General features: G+C 51.6%; 1 protein-coding gene across 2 annotated transcripts in view; it reads right to left on the bottom strand.

Annotated features, from left to right (window-relative positions):
* UVSSA (UV stimulated scaffold protein A) overlaps positions 1-12246 on the bottom strand; it is a 93858-nt gene extending 81612 nt beyond the window's left edge. The window contains exons 1-6 of one of the 2 annotated variants that reach the window (XM_054974735.1): positions 12096-12246; positions 11679-12009; positions 11457-11577; positions 11032-11265; positions 8863-8972; positions 5421-5549 (exon numbers count right to left, since the gene is read on the bottom strand). In XM_054974735.1, the coding sequence (XP_054830710.1) occupies positions 5421-5549; positions 8863-8972; positions 11032-11265; positions 11457-11577; positions 11679-12009; positions 12096-12223 (1053 nt within the window). In that variant the 5' untranslated portion in view covers positions 12224-12246. The remainder of the gene's footprint in view (positions 1-5420; positions 5550-8862; positions 8973-11031; positions 11266-11456; positions 11578-11678; positions 12010-12095) is intronic. The other variant, XM_054974736.1, reaches the window with a different exon arrangement.
* Positions 12247-13634: the final 1388 nt, after the last annotated feature.

Raw genomic sequence — 13634 nt, 5'->3', positions numbered from 1 at the left:
TACCTTGGATCTCAGTGAGAAAGGTGGACTATAAATAAACAACAACAACAACAACACTGTATTGTCGAAGGCTGTATTGTCGAAGGCCGGAGAGCGATGGTTGTTGTGGGTTTTCCGGGCTGTATTGCCGTGGTCTTGGCATTGTAGTTCCTGACGTTTCGCCAGCAGCTGTGGCTGGCATCTTCAGAGCTGTAGCACCAAAAGACAGAGATCTCTCAGTGTCACAGTGACACTGTGAACATTTCTCTTCTAAGAAATCAGACTGTGAGAGTCTGGATATCAGACATCCATTGACCTGTGGAATAGATGCTGCTCGTCTGCATACTGCGTTTACTTTCAACTTTCCTTCAACACTATCTTGCAGAAACTCCGGGTATTGATGAAATGTTGGGGTGAACAGTTCTAGGCGTTTTCGTTCACACCACCTATCAAATGCCTTTCAAGAGGAGTTATAAATTCTCGGTGTAGAGGCTCTTCAAGAGGCTGCTTGTGACTCTTGTAGAATTGCCTGTCCCCAATCTCCATGCAGTCAGGTGGGTGTGGATGCCCCTTGCTGAAGCATGTCCAGGTGAGCTGGAAGGGTCTTCTACTGCCTGATGAGGAGCATCGTCAGTTGCATCTGACGAAGAGAGCTGTGGTTCTCGAAAGCTTACGCTACAGTAAAGTTGGTTAGTCTTAAAAGTGCTACTGGACTCTTTTCTATTTTGCTACTACAGACTAACACGGCTCACTCCTCTGGGTCTTCTACTGGTAACTCCACTAACCGGAGTTTGCATGGCCAGTTGGGGCTATGCCGATCAGGTCTGCCTTTTTCTCCATGCGTGTCTCTTTTCTTAGCATCTCTGGTATTAAAGAAACAGGAGGAAAAGCAGAGAAAAGTCCTGGTGCCTAAGGGGACATCAGAGCATCTGTTTGCTGCCTGGAACCTGGGGAAGGAGCTGGGCAGGCAGTGCTGCGAGGGCCAAAGCCCAAGGGCCCCAAAGCATCTGGCAGTCTGAAGAAAGATCTCCATCCTGAGAGACCAGCTGCCTTTGTCCGCAATCTACTTAGCCAGTCTACCAGCTCGTTCTGCTAACCCTTCGTGTGCTCTGCAGATATGGACTTGAGGTTCTGTTCTGACCAGCACATCATCTGCTCCATTTCTATGCACCGAGGCAAAGACTTGGACCAGCCCAGTTTGTTCTTTGTGGACATTTGCTGAGACGTCACCTGACCTTATTAAGACGTGGTTGCTCTGGATCATGATGCACACCTTCCTCTCCACACACACCGCTGGTGCCTTGTGCTTCTCTTCCCTGACAGGCTGCTCCCCAGCCTCTCAGGCTCGCATTTGTAAATACCTGTAACCAGGGCTTTTTTTCTGGAGAAAGGTGGTGGTGGAACTCAGAGGGTTGCCCTCGGAGAAAATGGTCACACGGCCGGTGGCCCCGCCCCCTGATCTCCAGACAGAGGGGGGCTGAGATTGCCCTCCCCGCCGCTGAGCAGCACAGAGGGCAATCTCAACTCCCCTCTGTCTGGAGATCAGGGGGCGGGGCCACCGGCCATGTGACCATTTTCAAGAGGTGCCGGAACTCCCTTCCACCGTGTTCCTGCTGAAACAAAGCTCTGCCTGTAAATATTCTTGCCCATGAACAGGATCAAGCGCTGAGTTTGCCAGATGTGGCCCTGTTGTAGCTGGAAGGAGCTTGGGAACCACTGCAAAGAATGGGAATGAAATCTTGCCCAAGAAACAGAGACCAGACAAGCGAAGGCAAATATCAGGTTCCTGTGGGAAGCTGAGAGAATGGGAATGAGGAGATGCACCTTGCTGAGGTCTATAGAAGCCATGAGGCTCTGTGGGCCAAGTGCCTTTTGCGGTGGAGCAGAAAGACTCCGTCTGGAGCTTGGGAGGACATCAGATCTTCCAGGTACATCAGGTCTGGCATTGCCCTTCAGTCCCTTTTCCTTGGGGACAGTGAAGAAAACTGACGACGCTTTACAGCCTCCATGGCCTCAGTATCTGCTAGGTGACAAACGGCTTCCATAACCCACAGGCGTTTCTCTCTCTGCTCAGACTTTGGAGACAGGTGAAATGTTTGCGCTCCACTGGGTATCCCATTTTTATCATGACCACTATCCCTTGGACCAACCCCACTGGGGGAGAAAGAGTGCGCATCTTCCCTCCCACTGGCGGGTATCTGGCATCACGCCCTCTTTTGCTTGGGGCCTCTTACCTCTAAAAGGCTGCTGGTGGTTGCTTCTTTATTGGTAAAATCCTCGTCTGATCTCCTGCTTGTTTCTACTACAGCCGGGCCTCTTTGTTCACCCCCGAAGCACGGCAAAGAATGCTGGCGTCAAAAGGATTCTGCCTCCTGTCACCTCTCCTATGTACTCTAGGAATGACATGCTTTTTAGCCTTGGTTTCCATCAGGATATCATCCAAGCTGTCTCCAACGAGTCTTTCTCCATGGAACAGAAGGGACACCAAGATTAGTTTGGACTGATGATCAGCTTGCTACGCACCGAGACATCGCACAGGAGGAAAGCAGAGCGAGCCCCGGGTGGCATCAGCCGTAAAGTGGGCCTTAAGGAGCCCACTGGCACCTTCCCCAGCGTAGTATGACTCACGGTCCAGTTGGTCAGTAAAGAGACAGAGACCACAGACTTAACTACGATGCATTATATGTTGCTTGAAGTATGAACCTACTGCGTAGTTCTATAACAACAACATCACTTACATACCACTCTTCTAGACAGATTAGTGCCTCACCCAGAGCAGTGAACAAGTTAGTGTTATTATTATCCCTACAATACAGCTGAGGAGCTGAGCTGAGAGGAGTGGCTGACCCAAGGCCACCTACTGAGCTCATGGCAGAAGTGGGATTCGAACCAGTAGAGTGCTGATTCGCAGCACTTAACCACTGTGCTACAGCAGCTTACGCCCTGTTTCAGCATTTATTCAACTTTGCTTTGGATTTCTGCTGGCTTTTAGTCTGCAAAAGTACATTATATAACCTATTACGTTGTTTACTGAAATGTCCTTGAAATTGATGGTACTCATTCAGACTGTGTAACCTGCCTGGAGTCTCCATGAGAAAGGTGGGCTGTAAGTAATGCAAATAAATAAAAGTAACCAAGTCATGTGAGAGAAGAGCTGTAACAGGAGCATCTGCTAATGGTACCTGTAAAAGATCCATAGAATGGTTGGGCAAGTAATGAAATATTTTACTAGAAAGAGGGTTAAATCCAATCTGCTTTCATTTGATTCTCAAATAATTCTGGGAATGGCACTACTTTTCTTCCCCCATTAAGCAATCTGCGGGCGGAAACCTTTATTCCCTTTGTATTTTGCTTTAGGAATGGTCTCTTCCCTGGTTTCTGAGAGAACGAGCACAAACCCAGTCTTGGCTAGCAACTCCTGATAGTTCTTCTGGTTTAAGAGGTGTTTGGGTTACTCTGGGACTATTAGCACCTTCTCAGGCATTTCCCCTTATTTTTTATTGCAAGAGTTGTCCCATCCCCAAGTTCCAGTAGGAGGGACTTTTGGCACGTCTGAACCTGCTCAGTTGCACTGGGGGAGAAGTCCCTTCCATCCATTTTTGGAAGGAAGAAGGGGTTCCCCATCCTCCTTGGAGACGGAGCCATCCAAGGCGGTGTTGAAATTCTCTCTGCCCTCCATTGCCACCCAGAAGTGGGGGAGGAGAAGGGTAAGCAAAAGGGAGGAAAGGAGGTGGGCAATTTTTTGTGCTCTCTTAGTCAACCAAGGCTGATGTGCTGCTACATCTGGGGGCATTCAAAAACTGGGGACCAAAACTGGGAGGCGAAGCAGCTGTACTTTGTTCTACAGTGGGGCTTTGTCTCCCCGACTGCTCTGCTGAGCCCAAGTATCCACCCATCTTTAACGGCATGGAGGATCTTCCCACGAGAATCAGCCTCTGCCCAAGAGATGTGCAGTTAAATTGTGCAGCAGGCTCTGCTCATCTGCCATTAGCCACCCTCTGGTAAGTCTGTGCCTGCTCGACTGTGCCAGAGGGTAGTCCCTTCTTCTCATTTTTGGGTGGGCAAGGGGGTCCTCATCCTCCTTGGAAATGAAGCCACCCAAGCTGAAATATTCCGGGTCCTCCATTGTATCAGCCACACCACCCTTATAGGGGTGAGAAGAGTACACAAAAAACAATGGGAAGAAGTGGAGGAGGAGAAAAGGAGGAGAAATAAATGGAAATAAAGAGTTATGATGAACCTTCTGCTGAGTTGTAGCAAGGCAGGAAATGGGCAACCCCTGCCCAGGAGACAGGAAGTCTGGAAGAATTTTAGTCTTGCCTCGATTGACAGGTGGGAATCATCCACGTCTTGATGTCCTCCCCCTCATAGAAAGAATGAATGTTTATGAACCTTGAACCAGGCGACTAATGAATGCCGTGGGGACCCTTGACTGCAGAACAAAACTAAGTTTACTGTGCTGGGAACGACAGCAGGCCTCCTCAGTGTCACATGCCTGCCTTCACTTGAGATTTGGATTTTGCCACCACACAAGCACCCGTATTTTTGCCTCTCACTCAGAAGTGCCACCTTACACATCGAGAACTGAGGTCCTTGGATATCTGATGCTAGAATTCCCCTCCCATGGAGATTCTAAAACTGGACCTCTTTCTGCAGAGGCTCGAAGCCTGCTGGGTTTTAAAGCCCGTCCATTGCTACTCATCCCAAGGTTTGAGGTTAGAAGTTAAAGCAGATTTCTTAAAATCCTAACTTAAAAAATGAGAATACTCTTAGGTTCTTTATAAAAGAAAGAAAAGTAGAAGTGTTAAGATGGGGCTCTTTAATGGAACATTAGCCCTCAGGAAGACATGCTATGAAAAAAATACCTTGAGTGGCTAATCACTACAAGTTGACTTGGCCTAAAACACAGCTAACTTCATTCTGCGTGAAAGTATGCAACCAAGGGCAGCTTTGTGGCAGGAGAAATTCGACAACACCAAGTAAAGCGTTGTTGATGCAGTATGAGCTCATTCCTGGTCTGTCGGCAATGAGCTGCCTTCCCATCTCACACCCTGTCCCGAATCGACCGACTTGCAATGTCTGAAAAGTCAGCCCCGTGGCCCTTTGTGCACGTTTTCTTTTGTTTTCATATGCTTAAGCAAAGTAGGCACTCTAAGCAGAAATGCATGATGTTCTCATTAAAGAGTAGCATTCAAAAGTCTCAAACAATTTCATGAGAAGTTCTAGAAGAATTAGGTCAAGATCAAAGAAAAAATTTGCATGTAATGTCCCCCTCCCCCCCCCCACATTTCCAGAACTTTCTACTCCCGCCTGTTCCTGCTATATCAAATTGACTAAAATAGTGAATACTGAGAAAATACTAACGCATCATTTTCAGTCTACGAATTGTATTCCCAATAACCTATTTTTGGTGGTGGTGGGGGGGAGATAGTTCAACTCACCACTTTTCTCCTCTTCTCTTTATAGTCAATATTCATTTCCTTCTGTTTCTCCAGCGCAGCCTCTAGTTTATTTTTAAGATCAATGGCCTTCCTTAGACGATTGTCACTTATTCCAGCTCTTGTGAACAACTACGAAGTTAAATGTAAATTAGTGATGTCACCCAAAGGCATGCCAAAACATCCACCACACCTGACATACCACATGAATAAAAAATAGCCAGGTTTACCGTACTCAGCTACCCGCAGCTGATCCTGGGGAACAGTTTTCACTTCCGAATACTCAAAAGCAGCAGCGACAGCTCAGCAGTTTAAAGGAGCTGTCAGGCAAACTTCATTTCTCTTCTGCTCAGAGACTTACAGAGTAGTGTAGTGGTTAGAGGATCAGACTAGAATCTGGGAGGCCCAGGTTCGAATCCTTCCTCTGCCGTGGAGTTTCACTGGGTGACCTTGGGCCACTCACACTCTTCTCAGCCTAAGCTACCCTCAGGGTTGTTGTGGGGGTAAAATTGGAGGAGAAGAATTATGTAAGCATTAGGCCCCCACTCGCGTATAAATACAGCCCAATACCCACAGATCTCTGAAGCTTGGCACTGCCTGCTCTGACAGGCAAGGTGTCATGTCTGAGCCCCATCCATGCCAATTTTGATTCTGTTCTGCTGAACGCAGTGTATCTTGCTATAGCTCAGTATCACTTTGCTAGTGTCATAACTATTCTTTTCTCAGGCTTTTACAGGTGTTTATCTGTTGGACTGTAACTACTTCCAGTGTTTATGACCTTGTGCTCATTCCCAGACAGTGCTGTGTCTTGCTTCCTAGTAACTCGGTGTGATATCACAAATATGTGAAACGTTCTCACACCAAGAGAGTGCCAAAGTATTGTTTACGGTTGGGAGGGGGGAGAAAGGAGTAAACCAGAAGGGCAAAAGAGAAGCGTCTCTCACATGATGTCATTCCTGTCAACTTCTGCTCATGCTGCTTGGATGTCTACCTTGCTTCCAAGTAGTCCCATGGACCTGTGTATGGAAATGATCTGATTTCTGAATAAAATCCATTTTGACCAAGAACTAGTGTCTTGATGCAAATGGGTCAGAGATCTGTCTGCTGTACCCTATCCTCCACAGCCTGCCACAGGGGCTCTGCCTGCCACAACCTGCTGCTGCCCGAAATCCTTAAAGGAGAGATGCCAGGAACTGCCCCAGGGACCATGAAGGGGGAAGGGAAAAATTCAGTGCTGCCCCACACCCAGAGCATTGGGGGCGGCGGGGGGGGGATATCAGCAGCACCCACACGCCCCTCCTCTGAATACTGACACGTCATGGAAGCCTTGGCGCTGTGTGGCTGGATGCATGCCGCAATATCACAGCTCTGCTATGCTCTGAAAAGCAACTTGTGCCTTATGCTCATAGAAGGGGCTGGTGCATTTTTATTTATTTTTTTAAATTTACACTGTGGTGACTGGGAAGGATGTCGAGATTATTTCCCATCTTTTAGTTTCCCTTGTGCTACCCCCTAACCGCACGGCCACTACGAAGAGAAGGGAGACCTGCGTGCTTCTGCATGCCGCCTTGCTCTCCCCCTGCCATCAACAACTCTCAAAGGTCAAGCACACTTTTCTATTTGTACCCCAGAAGTTTGGCTTATACTCAGTGCAGAGGAGACAGTAAGACCAAGGGACCCAGTGGGTGGTACAGAGGTTAGAATGTCTGGCCATGATTGGCACAAGCCCGCTCTGCCATGGAAGGACACTGGGTAACCCCCTGGCCAGGCACGCTCAGCCTAACCTACCTCACAGGGTTGATGTTGTGAGGATAAAAGGGAAGAGGGAATGATGCCCTCTTCAAGCTACCATGGCAGAGTGGGGATGTGAATAGGGGTCTGCTATTCAAATAAAAATGAATGTGTTTAATTAAAACTTGTCTATCCCACCGTTTCCCCTGGGTCAAAGTGGGGCACAACACGTAATTAAAACACCAAAATGCCAGTCTGGTACAGTGGTTAGGAGGGGCAGGACTCTAATCTGGAGAGCCGGGTTTGATTCCCCACTCCTCCTCCACTTGAAGCCCGCTGGGTGCCCTTGGGACAGAAGAAAATAACGCTATTAACCGAAGGAGCTTGTTTTCTTCAACGCAGACCTTCTATGCTCCAGCAGCATAAAGTGGATTTGGGCACAATTAATGCCAGTTTGTGAAGTCAGTAGAAAAGAGCTGTGAGCTTCAGAATAAAGGGCAGCAAAAGCCAACTTCTGTCCAGTCTTTAGAGAAGGAACTCTCCTTTTGCCATGCCTGCCCTCGGGGTCTTTCCATCACTGATCCCCCCTCTGTAGAACAGCCCCTAAGATGCCCACTAGTGATGCCAGCGTGGACTGGCAGAAAGCAAGCACTCCCTCTCAGCCTCAAGCTAGCAAGGTCTTTTTCTCAAAGAACGCACGCACCACTATCTGGCAAGAAGAGCTCTGCTTATTGCCTTGCCCCCTAAAGCTGACAGAATGTTCCCACTACAGGCACCATGTGGGCAATGACCGAGCTACAGATTAGACAGCAGAAGGACTTTCAGCTCAGCCCCTGAGTCACGGCAGACAGATACGGTATTGCAGCATTCTCCTTTATAGAAAGGGCAAAGTAGAACCTCTGAACAGACTGTCAGATATTCCAACTCAGTACTTTAGGGGACTAACGGAGACAGCAGACAGTGACAAAAAAGGGGAAAGAAGCAGTAAGATTTAGGAGAAACTAACTGCAGAAGTATTCAAGATGGATACCAAGCCTCATTCTATCAAAGCGGAACACAAAAATCCAGTGTGCCAGAAAGCCCCTATCTCACAGAAAACGGCAACCCAGTGCGCACCTCTGCCAGCAAAGGCCATTTCGAACAGCTGGAAGGAGAAAGTGCTGCTCATTTCCAAATTGCAGTAAAGATTAAGGACTCCAAGATTTTCCTCCTTCCCACACTTGCATCTAATAACGTGGCGCTCGCAGTAACACTGGAAAGGATGCCAGCCCTTTCCTTTCTCTCTAGCCCATGCAGGTGGGTTCCTCTAAGCAACAATTCACAGAGACTGACTTGATCAAAGCCAGAACGTGTGAACAGCTGTGGAAACATCTGCTCAGAGATAGCATTCAGGCCAGAAATAAGGCATTGGGGGAAATGTGCTAAACTCCAGGCATTCATTATAAAGCCAGAAGAGACTTGGAAAGAACCCACCCTTTGACACAGGGACACTGAAGTTACTGCAGAACCCCAGGAAACGAAAATACTACACAGTGACTCAGTAAACATTATATAATACTACACAGTTAACTCAGTAAACTTTCTTGTGTAGGTTTTACTTTGCAAGCTATCTTGAGTACCTTTGGAGAAAAAGAGGCCATGAGAATTTTGGTTCATAAGGGCAGCAGACAAGAAAATACCAAATTTAAATGTTAACAGAAAAGTTTTTCCTGACCTGAATCCAAGATTGTACAGATGGCAGGAATTTGTTTCTGATGAGTTTTTGAGCATCCATAAGACTGTTTATTATGGCCGTATTGTCTTCATTCTCCTGCAGTTTCACATCTATTGGTAACAGAAGAAAATATTTTTTAAAAAATCAGCTTTCATCATAAAACTAAAAGTCTAAAAATCTAATACAAATACATAAACCAAAAGTGATCTAGCAGCCTCCTGCTCTGTCTTAAGTATTTCAGAGCTGTGACCAGGGCTTTTTTTCTGGGGAAAGAGGTGGCGGAACTCAGTGGGTTGCCCTCCGAGAAAATGGTCACATGGCTGGTGGCCCCGCCCCCTGATCTCCAGACAGAGGGGGGTTGAGATTGCCCTCTGCGCGGAAATCTCAACTCCCCTCTGTCTGGCAATCAGGGGGCGGGGCCACCAGCCATGTGACCATTTTCTCGGAGGGCAACCCACTGAGTTCCACCGCGTTCCCGCTGAAAAAAAGCCCTGGCTGTGACCATGAATGCTACAATTTGGTGACTCAGGCCTCAGCAACCCCCCAGGGAAAAGCCAAGGCAGACCCTGGCAGGGCACTAAGAGCTCTCCATAGCCATTAACAGCCAAATCCATAATTTCCCCCTTTCAAGCCCCCACACCCTTTATCTTTAAGGAGGAATGATGAAAAGGCACAATGGCAGGAAACGAATTGCTACCTGATGAAAACAGTTCACAAAAATCAAAGCAACATAATACAAATCAACAATAGCCAACTATTAATACCAACGATGACATTTTCAGTAATTCTGACAATCACAGTATTATACTTTTATCCACTTAAGAATACCCAAAGACAACAGTAAGTTAAAAATGAGAATTAAGGCAAGGTAATAGCACCAAACTGTCTTTACCTGGCCAACACCTAAAACTCAAGCACACGGATGCAGGGAAAACTATAGAAATAGAGGCTGTCAGTTACCTGTCTGGACACTTTTTGCGCTGCTCTTCTCCACTGAGTGTGGACTGAAAGCAGATTACAACACGAGAAAACAACCCCATCAAAATACAACAAAATGTACCGGGCAGCAACTACTTCCCAGGGGATGGAACAGGAGCACAGCAGGAAGTAGGAAAAAGCCCTGCCCCGGATGGGAACAGTCTCTCCCCACGCAATACTAGCAGCACAATCCTAAAACCTCTAACTTAAGGGTATAATTCCGTTTAGGATTGCAGCGCTACCTTCTTATGAAATCTGAACTTATTTTACTGCTCTAACATATAATTTATTCTTTCTAACTTAGCATATAAAGGGCCTTTGCTTTCTCCCAGCCATACTGTGAATACCAGAGACAGCAAACACAAGCTAGACATGGCTGCTGCGTGTTGTACGTATGCTAAGGAAGCGTCTTTGTTTCTCTCCACAATTCGTTTTCTGCATTCCACTTTTATTTTTTCTACCAGGACTACCGCCATATTTAAATACTGAGTTAAACTTCAGAGCGCTGAAAATGCTGAACTCTTCTACAGCGTATTACCACTTCACAGGTCAATCTGGTCTGAACTGAGGCCCACGTCTACGGGCCTCATACAACCTTTTGCCCCCCTGCCAGGTCCCTTCTTCAGAGTGTGCAATGCTTTCCCTAAATCTGCTGGAGATGTGTCTCACCTGCATAAGGATGACTCTTTAAATACCTAGACACAAGGGCCAGGGCAGCCAGGCAGGAAGGGGGGGAACCACTGGGGCGCAACCCGCCCCATCTCAGCCAACCAGAGCAGAAAATGGGGCCCGGCAGGGGGCAGGGGAGCCACGGAGAGGTCCAAGGCCGCCGGTGGCGTCCGCCTGTCTCTCACTTGGAGTGGAGTGGAGAGCGCTGTCAAGGCATCGCTGACTGATGGCAACCCCTGGTGGGGTTTTTACGGGAAGAGACTGACAGGGGTGGTTCGCCACTGCCTGCCCCTGCCGCCCTGGTCTTGGCTGGTGGTCTCCCACCCAATTCCTAACCAAGGCTGCCCCTGCTTCGCTTTCGGCTCTCCTCTCACTCAGAAACGGGGAGTAAGGCCAGCTTCCCCACTAGAACAAGCCTGGAAACTGCTCTGTGAGGCAGGCAAACCTGTCAAGCCACCAGCAAAGAGCAGCCGCCGCTGCAGCCGCCTTGCCCGGCCGCGGGCGCAGCAGGGGCCTGCCTACCTGTGGGGATGTCGAGGCAGAGCGCGTAGTGGCGGGAGCCGAGGCCGCAGCTCTGAAGGAAAGCCGCGCCGTCCTCCTCCTCCGGCGGCGGCGGCGGCGGCGGGCCCTGCGAGGCGGGAAGGTGGGCGCTGCAGCAGGGCTGCTCCTCGGCCGCCGGGTCAAGCGGGTGGGGCACCAGGAGGCGAAAGCAGCTCTCCAGCTCCGTCAGCACCGCCTGCATCTCGCCGGCCGCGCCTGTCAAGGGCCAGCAGCTCAGCCAGGCGCCGCGGAGGAGCCGGCCAGGCCGGCGCTCCTCCTCGGCCGGCGCCCGCCCGCCCGCCCGCCCTCTCCCCCGGCCGGCGAACGGGGAGCCCTGAAGCGCCCGCGGGGTTCCGCTCCGGGAGCCTCTTGGCCGCCCCTCGCCTGCCCCGGCCTGCCCGGCTCACCCTCCATCTCCCGCTCGGCCCGGCGGGCGCCCTCTTGGCGGAGGCCGTCCAGCCGCTCGCGCCGCTCCTGCTCCCTGCCGCGCTCGGCCGGCGTCCTGGCGCTGGCGTCGGCGAAGTCCACCTGCAAGCACAGCGCAGCCCCGGAGGGCGGTGGGTGACGGTGGGGGGGGGGGGGGGTTGGGCGGCCGGCCCCGCTCCCGCTCCCGCTCCCGCCCGGCTGACCTTCTTGCGCAGGGCCAGGAAGCGGCAGGCGTGGGCCAGCTGCGGCAGCGCCGGGCCGTAGAGGAGGCTCCAGTCGGGCAGGGCGCGGCGGGCGGCGGCGCGGAGCTGGCGGGCGGCGGCGGCGGGCGGCGGCAGGGGCCGGCGGGGCTCGCTCCCGGCCGCCAGGGCCAGCAGCTCGGGCAGCTCGGCGGCCACCAGGGCGCGGAAGGCGTGCGAGCGGGCGAAGAGCTGCTCCAGCGCGCGGAAGGCGGCCAGCCGCACCTCGGCGTGCCCCGCCGCCAGCTGCGCCATCAGCAGCCGGTGCGCGCGCCCCACCTGCGCCGGCTCGGCCCTGCGGGGGGAAAGAGGCGGCCGTCAGTCGCGGCGCCGGGCCCGGGCCCGCCCCGGCCCTTCCCGCCCCGGCCCATCGCGGCGCACCGGCACAGGCGCTTCAGCTCGCGCATCCCGCGCGGGTCCAGCTGCGCGCCCCCCGCCGTCGTCAGCGCCTCCACCAGCCCCGCCAGCCGCCGCGACGCCGCGGACTCGGACTCGGCCTCCGCCGCCATGGCCGGACGCGGAGCGGGGAGGAGCCGCGCCCGCCCCCGCCTTCCCTGCGCGCAGTCGCAGGCCGCGCCCGCCTCTCCGGAAGTGGCCGCCGGGGCGGCTTCGGAGCGCGGCCGGCAAGGGGCAGAGCGGGCCGGCGGGCAGAGCGCGAGAGGCCGGACCCCGCCTGGTCCCCGCGGGGCGGCGGCGGCGGCGGCGCTGCTGCTGCTGCTGCTGGAGCCAACCGCGCGTCAGCAGCGGGGCGAAGAGCAGCGCCGGGACCAAAGGGGGACGCGCAGCGAAGAAACGCCACCGCGGCGGCGACGCTGCTGCTGCCGCCGCTGCCAAAATCTCCTTGGGGGCCGATCGGAGGCGGCGTCTCCCGGCCCTTCTGGGCGCAGGCCTCAAGGCAAGCCCCGAGTCCGGCTCCCGCCGCCCCGAAGGTCCAGCCGAATTCCGTTTCTGGCGGAATGTCAGGAGTGTTGTGGGGATCGCGCCGAGCTGGCCGGAGCCGCGAGTGTCAGCGGGGCGCTCAGCTGCGCGGCCAGGGGCGCGCTCGCGCTCGCTCCGGGTCAGCCTCGTCCCTGCTGACGGGCAGAGGCCCGCCAAGGCCTCGGGCCAAGGGAGGGCTTCCGGCTGAGCCTGAGCCTGAGGCGGGGAAGGGCCCTGGCCTGTCCCCTCGCTGATTGTCGCCCTACCCAAAAGCAGGACGCTAGAAAGGCGCGCCGCAAAGTTGCATTGTTTCCTTCTAAATATTAACCACCTTGTCAAATGCAGACACAAAAGGGTTGGGAAGGTGTGAAAAGGACAAAAATCGCGAAACCACCCACGTGTCTCCTGTTTATTTCAGCTCCGTGTGGCGGCTCAAAAAGCATCCCGGGCAAGTCCGCGTGCCATTTTGAGGGCAGTCCCAAGCAGAGTTAGGCCTTTTCAAATCTATTGATCTTAAGGATGTCATTGTTTAGAATTTTACCGAGATTTAAGCCTTTTCTCAGTTACAAGGAAGATGGAATCTGTTTTTCTGGTGGCGAATAAACTCTTGCCCCAATACCAGTTGTTTTTTTTTTAAATAATTTTATTGGATTAGATATCATTAAATTGTACATTACAATCAGTTTCCTTTAATTTTTCCAATTCTAACCCCCTCCCTTTCCCCCCCTTTTGTTGACTTCCAACAGTTTTCCAACCCCTTGTCCCTTTTCCCTTACTCATTTTAAATTTATTCTATCTGTCAAACATAATCTTCCACTTTCTTCTAAGCTTATCTGTATAACACAGTGCTCCTTCTGTCTTCCTACTTACTTTAACAACTAAATAATACATAACTAAATAATACATTCTTGGCATATTTTCTTTTGATAATAATCATTTAGCTAATTTTGGTACTCTATACTCTATCTTATAATCTCATCTTCAATATGGGGCAAACAATTT

Source organism: Eublepharis macularius, chromosome 3, assembly GCF_028583425.1.
Source record: "Eublepharis macularius isolate TG4126 chromosome 3, MPM_Emac_v1.0, whole genome shotgun sequence".
Taxonomy (NCBI): Eukaryota; Metazoa; Chordata; class Lepidosauria; order Squamata; family Eublepharidae; genus Eublepharis; species Eublepharis macularius.
This window is presented reverse-complemented; position numbering and strand designations above follow the sequence as displayed.